The sequence below is a fragment of the Cyprinodon variegatus genome, unplaced genomic scaffold (assembly GCF_000732505.1).
Source record: "Cyprinodon variegatus isolate N-32 unplaced genomic scaffold, C_variegatus-1.0 Scaffold44, whole genome shotgun sequence".
In the NCBI taxonomy this organism is placed as follows: Eukaryota; Metazoa; Chordata; class Actinopteri; order Cyprinodontiformes; family Cyprinodontidae; genus Cyprinodon; species Cyprinodon variegatus.
In genome coordinates this window covers 1707710-1725657 of record NW_015150497.1, presented here as the reverse complement: position 1 = coordinate 1725657, position 17948 = coordinate 1707710, and the positions used below count along the sequence as shown (strand labels likewise).

The 17948-nt window shown below is 40.3% G+C and overlaps 1 protein-coding gene across 5 annotated transcripts in view; it reads left to right on the top strand.

The window, feature by feature from the left end:
• Positions 1-17948, top strand: part of cux1 (cut-like homeobox 1) — an 80145-nt gene that overhangs the window by 25445 nt on the left and 36752 nt on the right. For all 5 annotated transcript variants that reach the window (XM_015370269.1, XM_015370268.1, XM_015370267.1 and 2 more), the window contains exons 3-6: positions 4266-4313; positions 8448-8526; positions 12923-13060; positions 15389-15512. In XM_015370269.1, coding sequence (XP_015225755.1) covers positions 4266-4313; positions 8448-8526; positions 12923-13060; positions 15389-15512 — 389 coding nt within the window. The remainder of the gene's footprint in view (positions 1-4265; positions 4314-8447; positions 8527-12922; positions 13061-15388; positions 15513-17948) is intronic.

Genomic DNA, 17948 nt, shown 5'->3' with positions numbered 1-17948 from the left:
AGTGGCCTGGGTCACATTGGAAAAAAATCGTATCTGTGTTGTTCAGACAGCCATGAAAAGAACAGCTCCAGGTCGCATATGGGCCAAAAAATCGGATTTGGGTCGCTACAGGCTGCTGTGTGAACGTAGCCTAAGAGTTGCATGATGGTTGCTCTCAAGGACTGGACTAAAGCACTCCTGCAAATTCAGTGCTTTTATCAATAAACAGAGATTATTTTCAATACTCTAACAGTTTGGAGTGTTTTGTAATTTTGGAAGCCTTTATGATTTTTAAACTCAAAAAACACTTTAAAATCCTTATTTGAATTAGTAGAGCCTTTATTAAAAACACAGTTTGTGACCAACTCTGTTTTTTGAGATGTCTGAAAGGGGTGAAAAGGGCATTTTTATCTCTGAATTTGAACGCCTTATTTCTGTTTCATGAGTTTGAAATACATTTTATTTATTTATTTTTTTTTAAATGTCCTAAGTAGAGGTCAAGCGATATAGTTTTTTAAAGCTGATACCAATTATTTTGACTTAAGTCTAAATGAAACCCCATATGAGCTGCTGATACTTTTGGTCAGATTTTGGAGTCAGTTTTCTTTCTCCGTTTAAATGATAAAAATGGCAAAATAATAACTAGGACAAATTTCAACTCAAACGAAAAAGAAACATTTATTTAGAAAACCGAGCATTAACGATAGATAGCAAATTGATGGAGGGCCCAGGCGTTTGCTAAATGTGATCTTAAGGCATGGCTGCTGAATGCACTAAGGAATCAGCCTATACAGTTACAAGAAAAATTTATCTACCAAAAATATCCGCTGGCCGGCGTATCGGTATACCTCTAGTCCAAACTGTTAGATTGAAGATAAAGCAGCTCCTGAAGAAGGATAGAGCTTTAAACGTTTGTATGAAACCTGAAATTTGAGTAAGACAAATTCCAACTTAACCATGTGAACACCTTTTGCTCAGGATCTGAAGATTTGTCTTTACAGTGTAAGACATTATTAAGGGTAGAAAATAACAGCCTCCTCACATTCTATTGATCTGCAAACAACTTTTAACATCTTAATGGAATGTTTAAAGTAATGAAAATAATGAATGGCAAGTTAAAAAACCTCATCGAAACCTAAGCATGTATTGCTAATATCAAAAATACACTGAAAAAAAACAAAAAAAAAAAACGATCACAATCTGATGCAAATTTCATAACAGCCACTTAACTGCTAGTTTTGTGTGAGGCAACCCTGGACAGGAGAAGGTGGGGTGAGGGGGGCAGGTCATTACCAACAACAGGGGAGTATTGAATGGACCCAGACAAACAGCCAACCCCCCTACCGCTAATGAGGTAACAATGAAGCGGGGTCATAGACTCATGACCTGTCCTAAGACCCAGACAAACGGCCTGTCTGGACCAGCTCCCAGGTCAGCCCAGGATGCCTCTTACTCCACATTTCCCACTGCTGCAGGTTTTTAAAAGATGCAGATTCTTCTCTTGAAACAGCTGTTATTGTCCTGCTTAACATCTTCATTAGTCAGTGTTGTGTTTGTGTCCATAAACTGTGCAAATCAAATGTTCCTGCACAGAATGTCCTATTCTGCTGAGCTTTTTACCGTACGCTCCAGTTCAGTCTGTCAGGATGCAGGCCTGCCTAACAGCACAGTGATTTGCATGTTCCCCTGATACATATTGGACTGGCTATCTAATCTAAAACTGCTGACTCCTACTGGAAAGTCATATAATAGGACCTGAAGGATGAAAAGCTTTTGGTTTGTAGTCCAAAAAAAAAAAGAAAAAACCTAGTGCGACGCTAATGCAATTTGCATCAACTGTAGTTGTGCTCCGTGTCTCCTTTCGCCACTGAATTGCACGCACTAGTGGTGCCTCTGGGTGGCCCAGGTGGTGCTGCACCTGTTCTAATAAGAAACACCGTTCGGTGGAGCACCTCGGGGTATAAACCAGGCCTTTTCTCCACTCGGATGTTCATCACTCACACACCACAATGGATTCATTGGTAGCAGGAAGGAAGGACTGCCCCTCTGAAGGGGCAGGCTTTGGTGTGTTATAGCTTTTTGTATGCCCTTAATAGATTTTTAACTTCTTCAGAATATCCCTACCCTTTGTTTTTAACAGAACTTTTCCAATAACAAATTCAAGAATTAGAAATTTTCCAGAAACAAATATCTTAAGATAGATATATATATATATATATATATATATATATATATATATATATATATATATATATATATATATAATTCTTTGCTATTCGTTGACTTAAAAAATATAAACGGTGAAATAAAATAGTGATGACAGCATAAATAAAATTTCAAAGCTAAGCTTCGGGTTATGACAGAGGTACCATATCATATTTCTAAAGCTCTTAAAGGCAACATAAAGGCTGACAAAATTGCTGTGAAAAAAAATTAGTTAAGAAAAAAAAAATGGAAAACGGGATTAAGCTATAAAATACTGGTCAATACAAAGGAGCTACTTTAACCTTTAAAATAAATGCATAAATGTAAAAATTAACCAACCAAAATGAACTGAATCTGGCTTAATGTCTGTAAAGTGCCTTGAGATGACATTTGTTGTGAGTTGGCACCAAATAAATAAACTGAATTTAACAGACATCTTTAAAATGAACAAACGCTATTTGTTATCACTTTTTTCAGACCTGAAAATTGCATCACAATATCAGATTCTTCTACAGGTTCAGCTATAAATATTGTTTCTAACCTTAGGATAAGCAGAAAAATATTAGTATATAAGTATGTCATTGATGCTTACCCATAATGTCACCGGGGTGACGTCGCACTATGTGTAAGAGGGAACAATTGGTGTTATGTCACTCCAAGGTTTAACAGATTTTCACAATTTTTTTTATTGATTAAAAAGCTGAAATGATGTGATGCACTTACTTTAGCATGATTAGCATTAGGGTTGTAAATCACACCCATCATGGCGATTCGATTCAGTATCGATTTCCTGAACCAGTGATTAGATTATTTTCGGTACCCAAGAATACACCACGATACGATTCGATTAATTGGTTCATTTTTTTTTTTTTTACACCTTACACCTTAACTCAAATTTGAAATGAATCAATGAAAGCTGTAATATCGTTATGCATTTTATTTTATTTTTTAGAAACAACAGCAAATAACAGAAGTAGAAAAGTTGCACTCAACCTATTCCTATTAAAACCTCATTCACTGAAAAATAATAATGCCCCTGCGTTTTAGATTCTGAAACGCTTTGCATCAAAAAATACTGCACAAAATCAGTGCAAGGAGTGCAATGCAATACCTCGGCTCCAGACGTCCCCGCACCCCCCACAGACGCTCCGCTGCAGCTCTCCTAAATTGTAGCTGACCGCAAACAGTGCCGCAGACAAGAGGCCGGCTTGTTTTGTTTTCATGACCCTCATGTCCCGTCATCGGACTAAACTCGCTCCCACTTCGTCACCTCATGGCCGTATCTAGAGCCACAGCCTGTAGCACAGACCACGCTTCAATATTGAGGATAAATCAGAAATGTCTGTGTCAAGTTCGCTGCAACACACTGCTGTAAGAGTATAACCAGGAAGCGAGGTAGGAGGGCAAAATTTGATAGCGCCACCGCAGCACAGGAGGGAGAATTACGTCCAGGAGCAAATAGATAAAAATAGACCGGAGGAAAAAGAAAACATAAATCGATACTCTTGCGGACGTATCGATGCATCGGATCGTCGGCTGTTGAATCGATGCATCGATACAAAACGATTATTATTTACACCCCTAATTAGCATTGCCACTATATAATGCTGACTTGCTGAGTCAGTAGACCTTCAACATTATTGAGTTTCCAAAGAATCACCAACCTTTCCTATACCATCATGTCCTTTAACCGTCTCTGTTAGACTCAAACATCAAATGGAACAGCTTTGGTCTAATATTTTTAACTCCTGGTTATCTCCTGGTGTCCAGCCTACTGTGAAAACCTGAAATAAGAAATGGACATGCTTGTGTAGGCAGAATCTGGCAGAATCTTCTAACCTCCTTTAAGCCCGCTGTAAACCCCATATTAACTGACTGGAAACAGAGTGTTGTTGACAGTGCAATCTGCGAGTGCTGTTGTTAATGGTTTGCTGAGCGGTAGACGACCAACTGTTTAGTTTTGTCGATCAAACTTAAAATCCTAAGGTCATCCTCTGCTCAATATGTCATTCTCTGGTTATAATGTTAAACTGTTCTGTGTGTTGTCTGTTTTTATTAATATCTCTGCTTTTTCTTTTTAGGATTTACGGAAACAGGTCGCCCCCCTACTAAAGAGCTTCCAAGGAGAGGTGAGTTTAATATTTAGATATTTAAACCATCACTGCTCCCTTTGCAGTATTTAAACAGTGTTGTTTACAAACCATGCTTGACATTCTTCAGAGCTCCTCTCTTCCTTTTCTTTTCTCATCTTTCTTACGTTGTCACTTATTCTCTCCCTCTCAGCACTATCTCATTTCCCCCTTTTCCTCTTTCGTCTCCTCCTTGGCTTTGCTCTCCTCTCCTGCTCTTGATTTTCTGTCCTATTCATGAAGTCCTGTAGCCCCAGGGTGTGTTTAAATTGCATCCTGCAAAAAAAAAAAAAAAAAAAAATCACCACAAAATCCTATCTCTTTCCTCACACTTTGTTCCTTTGTAGTATTCAGTTCTCTTTTGATGAACCATAAACCATTTTTTCCTCTTTTGTTGTATGATATTTACTGACTTTCAGTTAAATGGTGAATAGAAAAAGATCGATTTAAAAAATTGAACAGGCTGTGCGTGTGTCTAATCATGCTCCTAATATTGCCCACTTTGACGTCCTCCATCATTTTGGCCTGATTCCATCTTGACTCCTCCTCCCTGGCAGCCGCACATTTCATGTTCACTCCCATATGTGAAAGTCCGAGGGTAGGAGTGCAGACGGCTGGTTAAGACTGGGGCTTTATTCAGGGTCAGAGTGGGTGGGTGCACACTGACGCACTCCCAAGGAAACACACACACACACACACACACACACACACACAGTGCAGCAGAATCATCTGAATACATAGTGACAAGGTCTGTTTTACTACTGGCCATGGAATATTACAGTTTAACACTGGGTCCGTTTCCATATTCTTGTGTTAAAACAACAAACACAGCTGGCCTTTTTGTAAAAATACAGTAATTTATCGCGGTTCCACCGCGTTCTGCTGATGATCTACAATCTATTTAGAGAATAAAAACGGCAGCAGTATAATTGGGGCTTTGTCAGCTGTTTCCACCATCCTTATGTTGACACACCTCGATGGCGTGCACACCAGGACACGCTGAGACGCGCCGTGGGTGGCCTCGGAACTAAAAAAAAAAAAGACATTATCTTATGATTATTGAGATAATACTGTACACCCGCGCCAGTCTCGGAGCACCCCATCAATCAGGCGACTATTCTGTGCGCTCGCATGCCACGACTTGAGTCGCATTCAGAATGTGTAATTTTAGACCCGTCTTTGTTTGCTTAGCCCTCAAAGCCTTTGATCAGGAAACAAGACGGCACCAAAAAAACAAAAAAAGAAAAAAACAAGAAGGGGTCTTTTTTTTGGGGGGGGGGGGAGTCTCACTCATCTCCCAGCACCCCCCACCCCCACATACAAGCAATAATCACTGCTAAGTGAATGTGGAGCTCTGAGGGAGCAATAAAAAGTTTCAGCAGAAGGAACTTAAAGGGTTCAACAGTTTGTTTAATCTTTGTCATTGAAAGGTGGATGTCCTCGGGTTATAATTATTACCAATAACAGGACGGTTTCCACGAGGCATCGGTTTGGTAAACGGGGTTAGTGTGTGTGTGTATTTCATGCTTAGTGTTCCTTGTTGGTCCATCGATCAGATAAGCTTTTCCATTATCCAAGGCTTCAGTCTCTGCTTCCCATAGCCTCCCCTTATCAGACTCCACTGGGGCCACACACACAAACACACACACACACACACAGGTCAGCCTGATGCCCTTCACACACTACGGGTTAGATAGGGGAGCAAGGCGGTGCTGAGTGATGGTTCCACAAGCTGCTGACGTATGTATGTATGTGTTTGGACTTGTAGGGATGCCTTCTGCCACTGTAAGCACTTCTCATTGGTAACCCACCGATACTGGCGAGGTATCATTTGTGCCACTTGGTTTGTTGTCTTGGGCTGAGTCTATGTGTCTGTGTGGGATGTGGGGGGGGAGGCAGGGGAGCATGTAACAGCAGATGTCATCGGGATTGGTTGAGTGAGCCGCAGTTTGGAACAGCAGGGCTGTATTTGCAAATCCTGGGTGGTCTTCTAATGGCTCCGGTCCTGCAGTTAACCTGCTTTTAACTGTAGGGTGTGTCCTACATTAAATGTCTATTTCCTGCCTCCCATGTTGCGCTATATAAAGCCGCCGTACCACTGACCTTGGCCCAGTCATTGTACAGTCATGCAGCTGGTTTCCTTCACTGCCATCAGTTTTTTTTTTTTTCTGTTCTTTATCGGCTGTGTTGACGGTTCTCAGAAACGCTGATCACATGTTATTATAAACACATGCACACAAGTTCAGCGTTGTTGTGTAAGCGGTCCTAGTTCTTAACATCAGTAATCTTCCATTAGTGGCTGAGTATCTTCAGCCGCACACGGTCACACAGCGTTGGGAAAAGGGTAGAGGACATGAGGCAGCGTGTTGTCAAAATGAGATTTATCGTTGGAGTTTGGGTCGGTTGTAGAGTCCCTGGGTGTGATAACACTGAGGAAAGGTATCCGTGTTTACAGCGAAATGTAAAACAAACAAAGTGCCTTTTCTTTTTAACAACAACTGTAAAAAAAAAAAAAGATCATAAAGTATTTCTATAGATCCAGATTAACATCTTTATCAGTATTGATCAGTGTGAATGTGGTCTGATATTAAAGGCTAATATTTCATTTCTGTTTCTTTTTTTTTTATTCGTTAGGGTGAGAAAATCAGGTGACAGTATAGTTAGGTGTTTTTTCCTGAAGTTATGTCAGCAGTTTGGTCATTTTCTATCAAGGTGTGAAAAAGGTTAGAAAATATTGGCAATGAGAATATTTATATTGTTTATAAATTCTACCTAATTGTTTATACCTACACATGGCTAGCAGCAAGTATAATGAACAGCTGGTTCTGACATAAAGTTTGGACTCTGTAACTTTATACTTTTTTAAAGCCTGATACTCCTTGATTAAGCCCAAAGGAGTTGATTTTTCTGGTGTTAAGAAACACTGGAGCAGGCAGAAAAAGACTGAAAATCATTGATGGAACGGGGGGAAAAAGAACGAGTCTGAGAACATGGAAGTGACAAGACATAGACTGAGAGAGAGCCAGAAAAAAAAAAGGGGGGGAGAGGGGGAGGGAGGGGTGCTGGCACCAGCCTACTCGAGGCCAGATGTTTTGCGGCTAAAAAACTAGAGATGAATCAAAGCCATGTGAGGAGATTTATTAGGTTCCCATAGGAGCCGAGGCAGTGTTACATGTAGCCTGTTCTGTTTACAGTGGCAAGAACCCCCTAAACCACCCATCAACTACACTACTGGCTTGGCTGGGAATGTGAAGACTTTATATTTGGACTTACGCAGGCTTTTGTCTCCATTCCTTTTCAGTTGGTGAATGTGCTGGAGGAGTTGGAAGAGAAACACAGGGCTGTTTAGTCTGAGTGCGGGAGCCAGAGTTGTCAGCTGTAGCTCTGCCCAGTACAGTAGCACCATCTGAATGTCTTTATTTGGCATCTGTTTCCCTCAATTTAGACATGATTTCAGATGTGTTTTCGCCTACTGTGTCTGATTCTCATATTGATGTGTGGCACAGACTATAGCAGAGCCTCACTGCCTCCTGTTTCAGCATTGGCAGCACTAGAAAAGTTCCACACTGGGATTTTTTTTTTGGGTAATAATTTCTTATAGATCCATCCTAATGTCGTCCATTTCAACGTTATTGGTGATGGAATGCATGCCGTGTCCTCTCGTGTTAATGGCTACATCAGTAATGGATCCACACTGTATTGCTGCTAAGAGCTGACTGAATAATCTGCCCCTGCTGTGGCTGGAAAGACTGAGCCAGCTGTTTAATGATGTCAGCGTGCTGGAGGGGGGAGACGAACACACAGTTTTACAAAAACACACACACACACATACGCTAACAGGCGGGCTTGGGCACACTCACTCGAGGACACAGGCACGCACTTGTGCACGGCAAACGAAACGCATCCGTCAGCAGCCGAACAGCTGAACCGGCTTCACGGGAAGGAAACGGCAAAGCAGCCGTTGTTGAGATAGCCTCGATCGCAGGCAGCATACCAGAGCATAGTGAGAAAAGGCAGATATGTAGGCTACTCTTACTGTGAATTTAATGGGCCTTCCTCTTGGGTCAATAGATCCGACTCCTAGATTTGTGGTGATAATTAAAAGTCCCCTTTTCATTTTTTCCACCTTTGCAGATTGACGCCTTGAGTAAAAGAAGTAAAGAAGCAGAGGCCGCCTTCTTGAACGTGTACAAGAAAATAATTGATGTCCCAGGTAAGAATAGTTTTCATTTTCTGTTTAGAAACATGCACTCAAATTCAGCCCCGTAACTGAACTTTGTCTGATGGTTTAAAGATAGGAGATTTGTGATGAATAAATAAGTTTAAAATATAGAATAAAAAATAATATAATGCTTGAAATAATTTAATAAACATACTTACGTTGCAGAAAACAAAGGTTTTTAGTGACAAAAAAGCTGTTGTTAGCTGGATAGTCAGGCTATTTGCAGCCAGCTGCTTAACAGACACAATTATTAAATATTAGGTTTTGTTTTCAGTTGTGTTTGTTTCCCTGTTAGCAGGATTACTTGAAAATTAGTGAACAATTGATGAAACTTCTGAGAGCTTCAGCATCAGACAAAAAAAAAATTTGGGAAGTATTATACTGTATTATACCGTGGCTACCATGATTATTTAATCTACTGACCAAAGAAAAGAGCAGAGCAAATGAAGGTTAGAGCAGAGCAGACACCAGAGGCTGCAGACACACATATTGCCTTACTTATGGAATTATGAAAGGATTTTAAGGACATTTTGACCAGATGTGCACCTCATACTTAGTAACATTCTTTAAAATTTGGTAATGATCCAGATCATGTGAGTGTTAGTTATAGGTCTAAGTCACAATTTGGGTCTGTGCTCAGAGTCTTTTCTATTTGATGTAATATCATCAATATAGAAAGATAAAATAATTGCCTTATAATTTTTGTTGAAACTTAGCACAATTATAAACATAATGAACTAAAGTTTAAATATCTCCATGCATTAGAATACTTAAAACAAACAAGGAGAAAGCTTGACTGACCCAACATGAACTGATTTGACTGTTAGGGAAAAGGCAAGCTAGTTGGAGAATGGACTCCAGCTACAGCCCTGGTTAACGACTAGAGTCAGTTTAGTGGGAAAGCCCTCATTAAGTCTTCGCCACGCATTACCTGTATCCACCGAAGACTGTTGTTAGCGTTATCCTACTGCTCTTTGTTTTGGTGAATCTACTGATTAGACAAAGCATCGCGCGTCAGTCAGGATGGAACATTTTGAGTTTTCGAAATGTCTGTACACCTCAGCACAGGTAGCCATGCTCAGTCTAGCATCTCTTTTTGGAGCGCCGTGTGGTTCCTTAATACATCCCTACAAGGACTAATCCTATGGGTGCAGCTTTAAGATGGTCTTAACGGAACGTGCATCCTGACATCGATGACAAGTACGCCCCGGATTGGCTGCGGCGAAGCGCACGCACAAAAACAGTCACGTTTCTTCCACTGAGGCAGAGAGAAATTACAGAAGCATCTGCACAGAGCTGCTGGTTGGTGATTTTTAGCTGTGTGGAAGTCCTGGAGGGCCCCGAAATGTAGGAACGAGAGGAGTTGAGTTCATCTATAGCGTAAGGAGGTCATCATATTCCCACACGGATAGACCTACAGTAATATCTTTGGATTGTACTGCTCCCAATAAGTCAGCAGCGGCTCTGACGGGGCTATTCTTAACCTGCAGCGAGACAATGATGTAATGCCCGATGCACAGAGACACAGAGCAGCCTGACTAATGCAGCAGTCTTGAAAGAGGAAACAGTGTGTTTTCTTCTGTCTTCTGTCAGCTGAAGGCCTGGACAGTCAGCCCAGTGTGCTCTGGTTTGGATTAAAGGTGTCTGGTGAGAGTGTTCAGCACCAGGGGCCCACACGTCGGGCTGTCTTTAACAGGCTAGTCTGCTGATTGGACGAGGGAGGGACGGGTTCTCTGTGAAGGACAAAACTTTGATAAGTGGGAGAGAATGTTCATTTTCAAGGGCACAAAAGTATCTGTTAGTCTATATGCAGAGCAAACGTTTATGTTACTTTGTATTTTTTTGTGTTTTTTCTTGTTTGTTTGAGAGTCGAACGTGTGTGTGTTTGAACTCAGCCCTGCGTGGTGTGTCACCTTGACAGCACGAAATCAGCATGAAATTCCCCAATCGTTCTCTGCTGATCTCTCATTAGCATAGTTAAGATATCTAACTGCGTCAGACACAAGAAACACACACACACATACACAGCTCTTACCCCCAGCTGTAAGCTGTCAGTTCCTCTTATCTGTACAACACACACACACAAACGCGCACACGCATAAACTGCTCTTTTAGCTGGCATGCTGATGAGCGTTGCCTGCGTCTCTTGGCTGCCTGTCACCAGTCTGCCACCCATGAGCACCAATCAGATGTGATTGGCCTGACTGACAGGGCTCTCTCCATCACACTGACAGTTTACCCTGCTGTGTGTTTTCCGGGGCTGTTGGTAAAATGCCTCCTTTCTTGCTTCCATCCCTGTTTCTCTAATCTCTAATTTATGGTTTCTCGCTGCCTTTTTTTTTTCCTGCTTTTCTTTCCCACTTTGTTCAACTGTCTGCTCCCATGTCTGGTTTTTGCTCTCCCTTTCAAGATGCATCGGAGTGAACACTAGAACTGATCACAGCCCAGTAATCTCTCGTTAATGTGTCTAATCTGTGTTCCTGTCTGTCTGCCTCTGTTTGTGTCTGTTTTCCACTTCTCCCGCTGCGTCAGCCATCGTCGCGTTAGATCCCTTCCCATAAAAGATCCAATGTTTGTGACAAAGCTAAACAGTCTCTTCTTGCGGGTCATTCATTGTTTGATATTGTTTGACCTAATGAAGAAAATTGATGAATACAGTGTTCAGTAAGTTGCCATGGCGTAAGCATGCCTTTCCTATTAGCCATACATGATTTCATGTTAACAGAATGTCTTGATTGATCAGGTTATGGGTTTTAGTGGTCTGCTTTCCGAATCATGAAACATTAATAACATATTCAGTAGAATAATTTGGCTGTTGTAGAATGATTAAAGCAGCAGATTTTAGTCATGTCCTTGTCTTCCATTTTTTCCTGTATTTCTATCCTTTCCTTGTTTTTGACCCTCTCTGTTTCCATTTTTCCTTCCTTACACAGCCATTTTTGCTATAGATTCAGAATAAGTTTTAATATTTAGTTTTAAAGTGAATGGATCTGAATGAGAAATATTAAAGATGTCTTGGCGGGTCTAACCTTTTAGGGAAAACTTGTTGTTGGAGCCAAGAGAAATAACAAACATCTGTAATAAACACCTCATTAGTGCTGTGATGATTTCCCACTTTAATTCATTAAGGAAGACCAGCTTTTGTATTCTTATCCAAAGACATTTATTCTGTTAGGGAGATGATATAGGATCAGCTGATATAGGATCAGCTAGAACACAGCGTAGTGTTATTAGTTGTTTCTATAGGTATCAGACTCGACACAAACCTACCACCTCACTCCTGCAGCGTGTTTCAACACATCTGCCTCATCTTTATGCAAAATGAAGATTGTTCTTCAATATAGGTTGTTTGGATTTCATGATATCAGAGTATTGAATTCATAGATCTAAAACAAAATAGGGTACTAGATGATTTTATTACAACTAAGTGATGACATGCAAACTTAGTGTTAAGATTTGTTAATATAGGTGATAAGTGGCTTGTAAATTGGCTTTGAAGATGTTTTCCTCCTGGAACTGTTTAGAAGACAGCAGAACTGGTTTTTAATCTGTGAATATTTCAGAAGTAGTATTTAGTCAGCCCTCTACAGAAACAGATAGGGGAGGGGCAGCTTTGGGAAAACCCTAGGAATCACTTGTGGGGGCAAAACTGTAGTGGTTTGGAAACTTGTTAAGATGTTGTCACGTCTAGAAACTGGTAACCAGTGTATAGTCATAAACTTATTACTGTGACTGGCTGGAAATTTAATAGCTGATGTTTCACACATGTCTACTCAGACAGCTGGAGGTCTGAGCCATATGATAGGAGCTGAGTGGACACAGCGGGTCACGTGACACCAACAGGAAGAAGTCAGATTTTTCCTGTGATTGTAAAACGTAACAAAACATTGTTACAGAGAATATTGACTTATTGGGGTCAGTACAATGATTTGCATGGCTTTTAATGTATTTTTCAAAGCTGTGCACATTGAAAATGGGCTGTAATAAATAAAAAGCCAAAACAAAACATGGATCAACAACTCGCACCATCATAGGCTAAAAATATCGGGCCTTTCTTAATATAACTGAACAATATGAATATGGCTGAATTACCGGACCTATTACCTTTCTTATCACAGTATTTCTACTAATGGTTAGTGTTTTACTTCCTCCTACAGTCAGTCATTCTCCACAGAGGTCAAAGGTCAGGGTGGAACTCTTTCAAACGTTTGTCCTTAAAGTGTAAGATTCATTGCCTTTCTCAAGGACCCCTCACCAGATCAAACCACCGCTCTGAGGGCCTTGACTGTAGTTATTCCAAGCACACTAGGCCACCTAGTTGCCCTTGCTTGTCTGATCCTCTTTAGACTATGTTAACATGGTGTGTTTTTTTCCCCCCTCCCCTCAGACCCTGTACCTGTGCTGGAGCTGGCTCAGCAGCTGCAGCTGAAGCTCCAGAGGATGCACGACATTGAGACAGAGAACACCAAGCTGCGAGAGACACTGGAGGACTACAACAAAGAGTTTGCAGAAGTTAAAAACCAAGGTTAGAGCGGAATTAATGGAAAGGATATAATTCGCTTTGAGGTGATAATTTAGTAGCCAAAAACCTGTCCAAGTCATTCTCCTAACTCACACTGTGCTGGGGTGCTCAGTACAGAAGGCCTATTTACAAACAATTTAAATGTTATCTGCTTAATGTACCTTTTTTTTAAGTGTCTGTCGTCTGAAAATCAGTATATATGTCTGTTTTAGTGGGGAATGTTAGCCTCGTGGTTCTTTTTTATGTTATTTACAGCTATTGAAAAAGGTAGATTTTCCAGAAAGTTTTGATATCTTGCAGAAATTTTGATCCACAGGAGCCTAGATGTATGTCAGGTTAGTCTGTAGAACAGTTTTGTGCAGAGATACCATGGTTATTAAGGCAGGTATTGAAACACTCAGGTGCCATCCCTGCTATGAAAGGAAATCAGCATCTCCATAAAGCCCGTCAGCCTGGTGCAGCCTACACTTTCCTGGTGGATGGCTGAAGGGATTTGGATTTGATAAAAAACAATGGATCACAACAAGCACCCAAAATCATCAGCAGCCATGGAAACTACACACTGGACCTCAACCAGCTCCTCTTCTGTCCTCTTGCCCCTTGGTTTCCTAATTAAATACAACAATAATTCATCTAAATGGCACTTTAGACTATCCTGCAGAAATCTGTAGATGTCTCTAGAGTGACCTAACACAGAGACTTGAGTCGATGGAGTCTCTTGTCTTTGATCCGTCTTTGATAAAGCCGGAGCTCCATCATATCTGTGAATTTTTTTCCTACCACTTTTCCTTCCACTAAACTTTCCATTTATATATCTGGAAGCATCACTAAAAAGGCAGCTACTTTATCAGAGGCCTCTTGTGATGGCTCTCAAGTCCAGCTTTTCCTCCATGATGTTGTAGGCTAAACTCAATATTTCTGCACTAAACGTTTCTTTACTGCTCATATGGGATTTTCTAAGACATTTCCTTTTAGATTTTCTTTATATCTAAACCATAATCATCAGAAAAATATGAATTTAAAGCTTAAACATCTACAACTCATCCAGACGCAGTTGATCAAAGGTTGAGTTGCTTTCATGATGCGGTTTTTCAATATCCTTTTTTTTTTTATCATATTTTTGTCAAAGCCCGTTTTTGCACATTTTAAAGCGTGATTAAAGAACTTTTTTGCTATTTATATTAGCTGCACATGTAAAAGAAATCTGTAGTTCGACATCAAAACAAATTCTAGGGTTAGGTCCTTATTTGAACATGTTTAATGACTCATTCATATTTCAGATACAGAATATGTACAAGGTTTTACATTTTCAAATAGGTTTTAAAGAGGGAGGAAAACCAGGCCGAGGCTTATGAATAAAAGACGACAGGCTACCTCAGGGTAGAGAAAGATGGAATAACTGACAAAGAAAGCGGAGAGATGAGCGTAAAGTGGTAATAAAAGGGCTGCAACTTCAGTCAAAAAGGTGGAGTGAGCGAGCGAGAGGGGAATGTTTTGGAATCCCCCCTTTTTTTTTTCCTCAGCGAGAGTTAATTGGAACAGCTCGATAACGGCAGGGTTCCATTCCGCCATTGATTTTCCTGTTCCCTCATCCTTTATCCCTCCTTCCCACCTCAATAGATGGTGGGGGATATTTAAACCCCAAAACACACCGTGGAACTCCCAGTCCTGCTAAAACACACACGTGGAGCCCGCACACATGCACGAGGTGCACGGAGAGCAGAGGCCATTGATCCCCGGAACCTAAATGTTTAAAGTTCAGTTAAGCAGTTAAGGGGTAAGAGGGCTCTAAGGGGACTCTCCTATATTGATTATATGTCAGAGCAGTGAGACTGTAGTTTAAATCACACACACATACACAGTGCTAAGAGCCCTCAGTCAAAGGCAGCATTGCTTTATATCTTGGTCTTTCTCACTTATTTCTCTCCCTGAGAAACGCACACAAACACTGAGGCCTGTTTATTTCTCCAGTTGTGTTAGATTTATTTCAGGCTGCCCCGTACAGAACCCGGCCGTCAGCAGGTTATGGGATTTCAGTTCTAATGCAGCCCTAATGAAGACAACATATCTGCTGCCGGGGAGCGCTGAATATTCAGTACAAGACACGGATGTAAAGATTAGGCTGGAGCCACGGGGGCTACAGTCTGGGTCTGTGCTGACAGAGGAAGAATTTGGGATATGAAAGGCTGTTCCTTAAAGGTCAAATTGCCCCCATCAAACTCATCATGGTCACTGCTGCCATTTATCACCCAAAGAAAACAGTTTTTTTTGTATTTTTCTGTTTTAATTTTCTGTTTCTGTTATAATTCTGCTCTGATCTATTTTCTGTAGAGGTTACCATCAAGGCCTTGAAGGAGAAGATCCGTGAATACGAGCAGACTCTGAAGAACCAAGCTGAGAACCTGGCCCAGGAGAAGCAGCTCCAGCTACATAACGACTATGCAGAGAAGGAGAGGTATGATGAGACCGTTTGTGCTGCACGCACTCTTTTGTTGCGTCTTTATTATGAGGCTATTTTAGTTCTCTGGGACATTGTGGCCCTCAGGCAGAATGATCAGCTCTTTGAAAGATATCTGTGAAGAATATTTAGGTGAACTTTTTAACAAAACTCAGTGAACTTTGTTCGCAGATGTCGACCAATTCATCAAAGTGAGATAATCAAGAACATATGAATGCATTTCCACTTTGTTTGCCCGGACATATGTTGTGATGAATTAGCCGCTGGTTCGTTTCTACGATTTGAAAAAGCTTGTTTTCTTTTTAAAACTTTAAAACTATAACTCATACTTTTTATTACTTGTGCTTTGTTCATTGCAATAGAAATTTTAAAACAATTCTGTCACACCGGTCCAAATTTAGCATCGTCACACGGCTGCCTGTAAAGTTTAATCAAATTTGGATTGCATGAAGGAGCACCAGCCTACACTGCTGATCGTTGGCCCTAATTCATACCTCCCTGTTCGCTATACAGTCTACTGAACCATGAAAGATGTGTGACAGAAATACCTTCATTTGTACCTGCCCACTAGGGTTCGCTAGGACTTTCCTCTGACTGTGAGCAAAACTGGTAAAAAAAAAAAAAAGGATGAATCGGATCACAATCAGAAGAAAAAAAAAAATGCCATATATACGCATAGATATATAATGTATACTGAAAAAACAACCTAGAAATAAGTAAAGATTTCTTAAGTTAAGTGTATTTACCCATAATTTGAATAGGTAAATGAGATGATTGTTTGCTTGTGGAATTGAGCATTTCTGCTCTTAAAATAATATAATTAGATATTATGCACTTGAAAAAAAAACAATACAATTGTTTTTTTGTTTTTAAATGTCAATAGTCTCGTTCCTTTGGTTAAAATGTCTCACTTTCCTCCTCAATAAAAAAAAAGTACTTATTTTAAGAAAAAAATGACTTTTTTGCTGTGTATTTTTGGCTCAATTCAGAAAATGTCCTATTTATTTGATTTTCTTTTAGTTTTGATATGATTCTATTAGTGTGTCTATTTGTCTTATATAATTATAATAGTATAATTGAACTTTATTGATCTCACATTGGAGGAATTTACCTCTGCCTTTAATCCATCCCCTTGGGTAGCAGTGGGCTGTCGTCATGGGGGGCATTGTGGAGCTTAGCGACCCAGAGTGGCAGTCTGTGGGAGTGGGTTTCAAACTCACTACCCCAGGATTCCAAGCGCTTTGCCCTAACCAGTGGGCCGCCACTCTTAACTCTAAACTGATGACTGTAGTTTAAATTATCTTATAATTTGACCAGGTTGTTTGAAATAGTTTTTGTTAGCAGTGGCTGTTCTATCAAATCCTGTATATATGAAGTGACTTGATCTAAATCAGGCTGCCTTTTTAGGAACACTGATTTTTATGTTTTTATTCCACTGTTCAGTCCATTTGTTTTTTTTAAAGTCCTTTTAATGAGAAGTGTGATTAAAAAAAAGCTGCAGCGGTTAATGTTTTCTCTGGTCGTATCGAGCAGCGCTGAGCTGCCCCTCACTATTTCCGAGTTTATACTGTGCAACATGTTGGGACTATTTAAAAGATATTTTCCAGTCAAATCATTTGAGCTTTTCTGGTTTAATTTGAAGTGCTTAGATGGAAATTGTTTTGTAATTAAAAACCTTCCATATTAAATGATGAATCCAGTCAAATAGACAAATCTCTGCTCCACAAAAATATTGAATACTAAAAGTGGCTGAGGAATAAATAGCTTTAAAGTGCTACTGAAAAATGTATGAAGAGCTTTGCTGCATTTCCCAATAAAAGAATGGCATTAAAAAAAGCATTTCCTTGGAGGGACAGCGTTAATGTAAAGACAATTAAACTAATTGAGATGTTGGGAGGGTCATTTTATCTTGAATAACATCGGGTGAGGTTTCCTTTACCTCGCCTGTTAATCACTGGTAGTAAGCTGATACCCAGATCATGTTATCTGTAATCGTTCAACATGGAAATAAACTCTGTGGTTCAATCTAAACTGGTGTAATAAACAGCTGACTGATTCATCTGAACATTTAATATATTCTGTAAAATATCTTCTCATATAATAAGCTCTATAAGACTCATATGTTCCGTTTGTCAATCATCTTGTTTACTTTCTGAAGGTGTTTTAAAGATTTCAAGACTTCCAGTCGAAGATCAATTGTCCAGCTGTATTTCCTGTACGTCAGGGTTTTATAGGCCCCTTCCTGTCTGCAGAGAGCTGACTTCCTGTGTCTGAGAGGGCTAGTAAATGGATGGCACCTCCTGATGCATTTTATCCTGCAAAAGAGGGAGGCAGAGATGAAAGGCTGAAGTACAGGGTAGAAAAATAGAGATGACAGGACAGACAGATTGGCGGAGGAGGGGGGGGGGGGGGGATCAAAGGGTGTCATAAAGG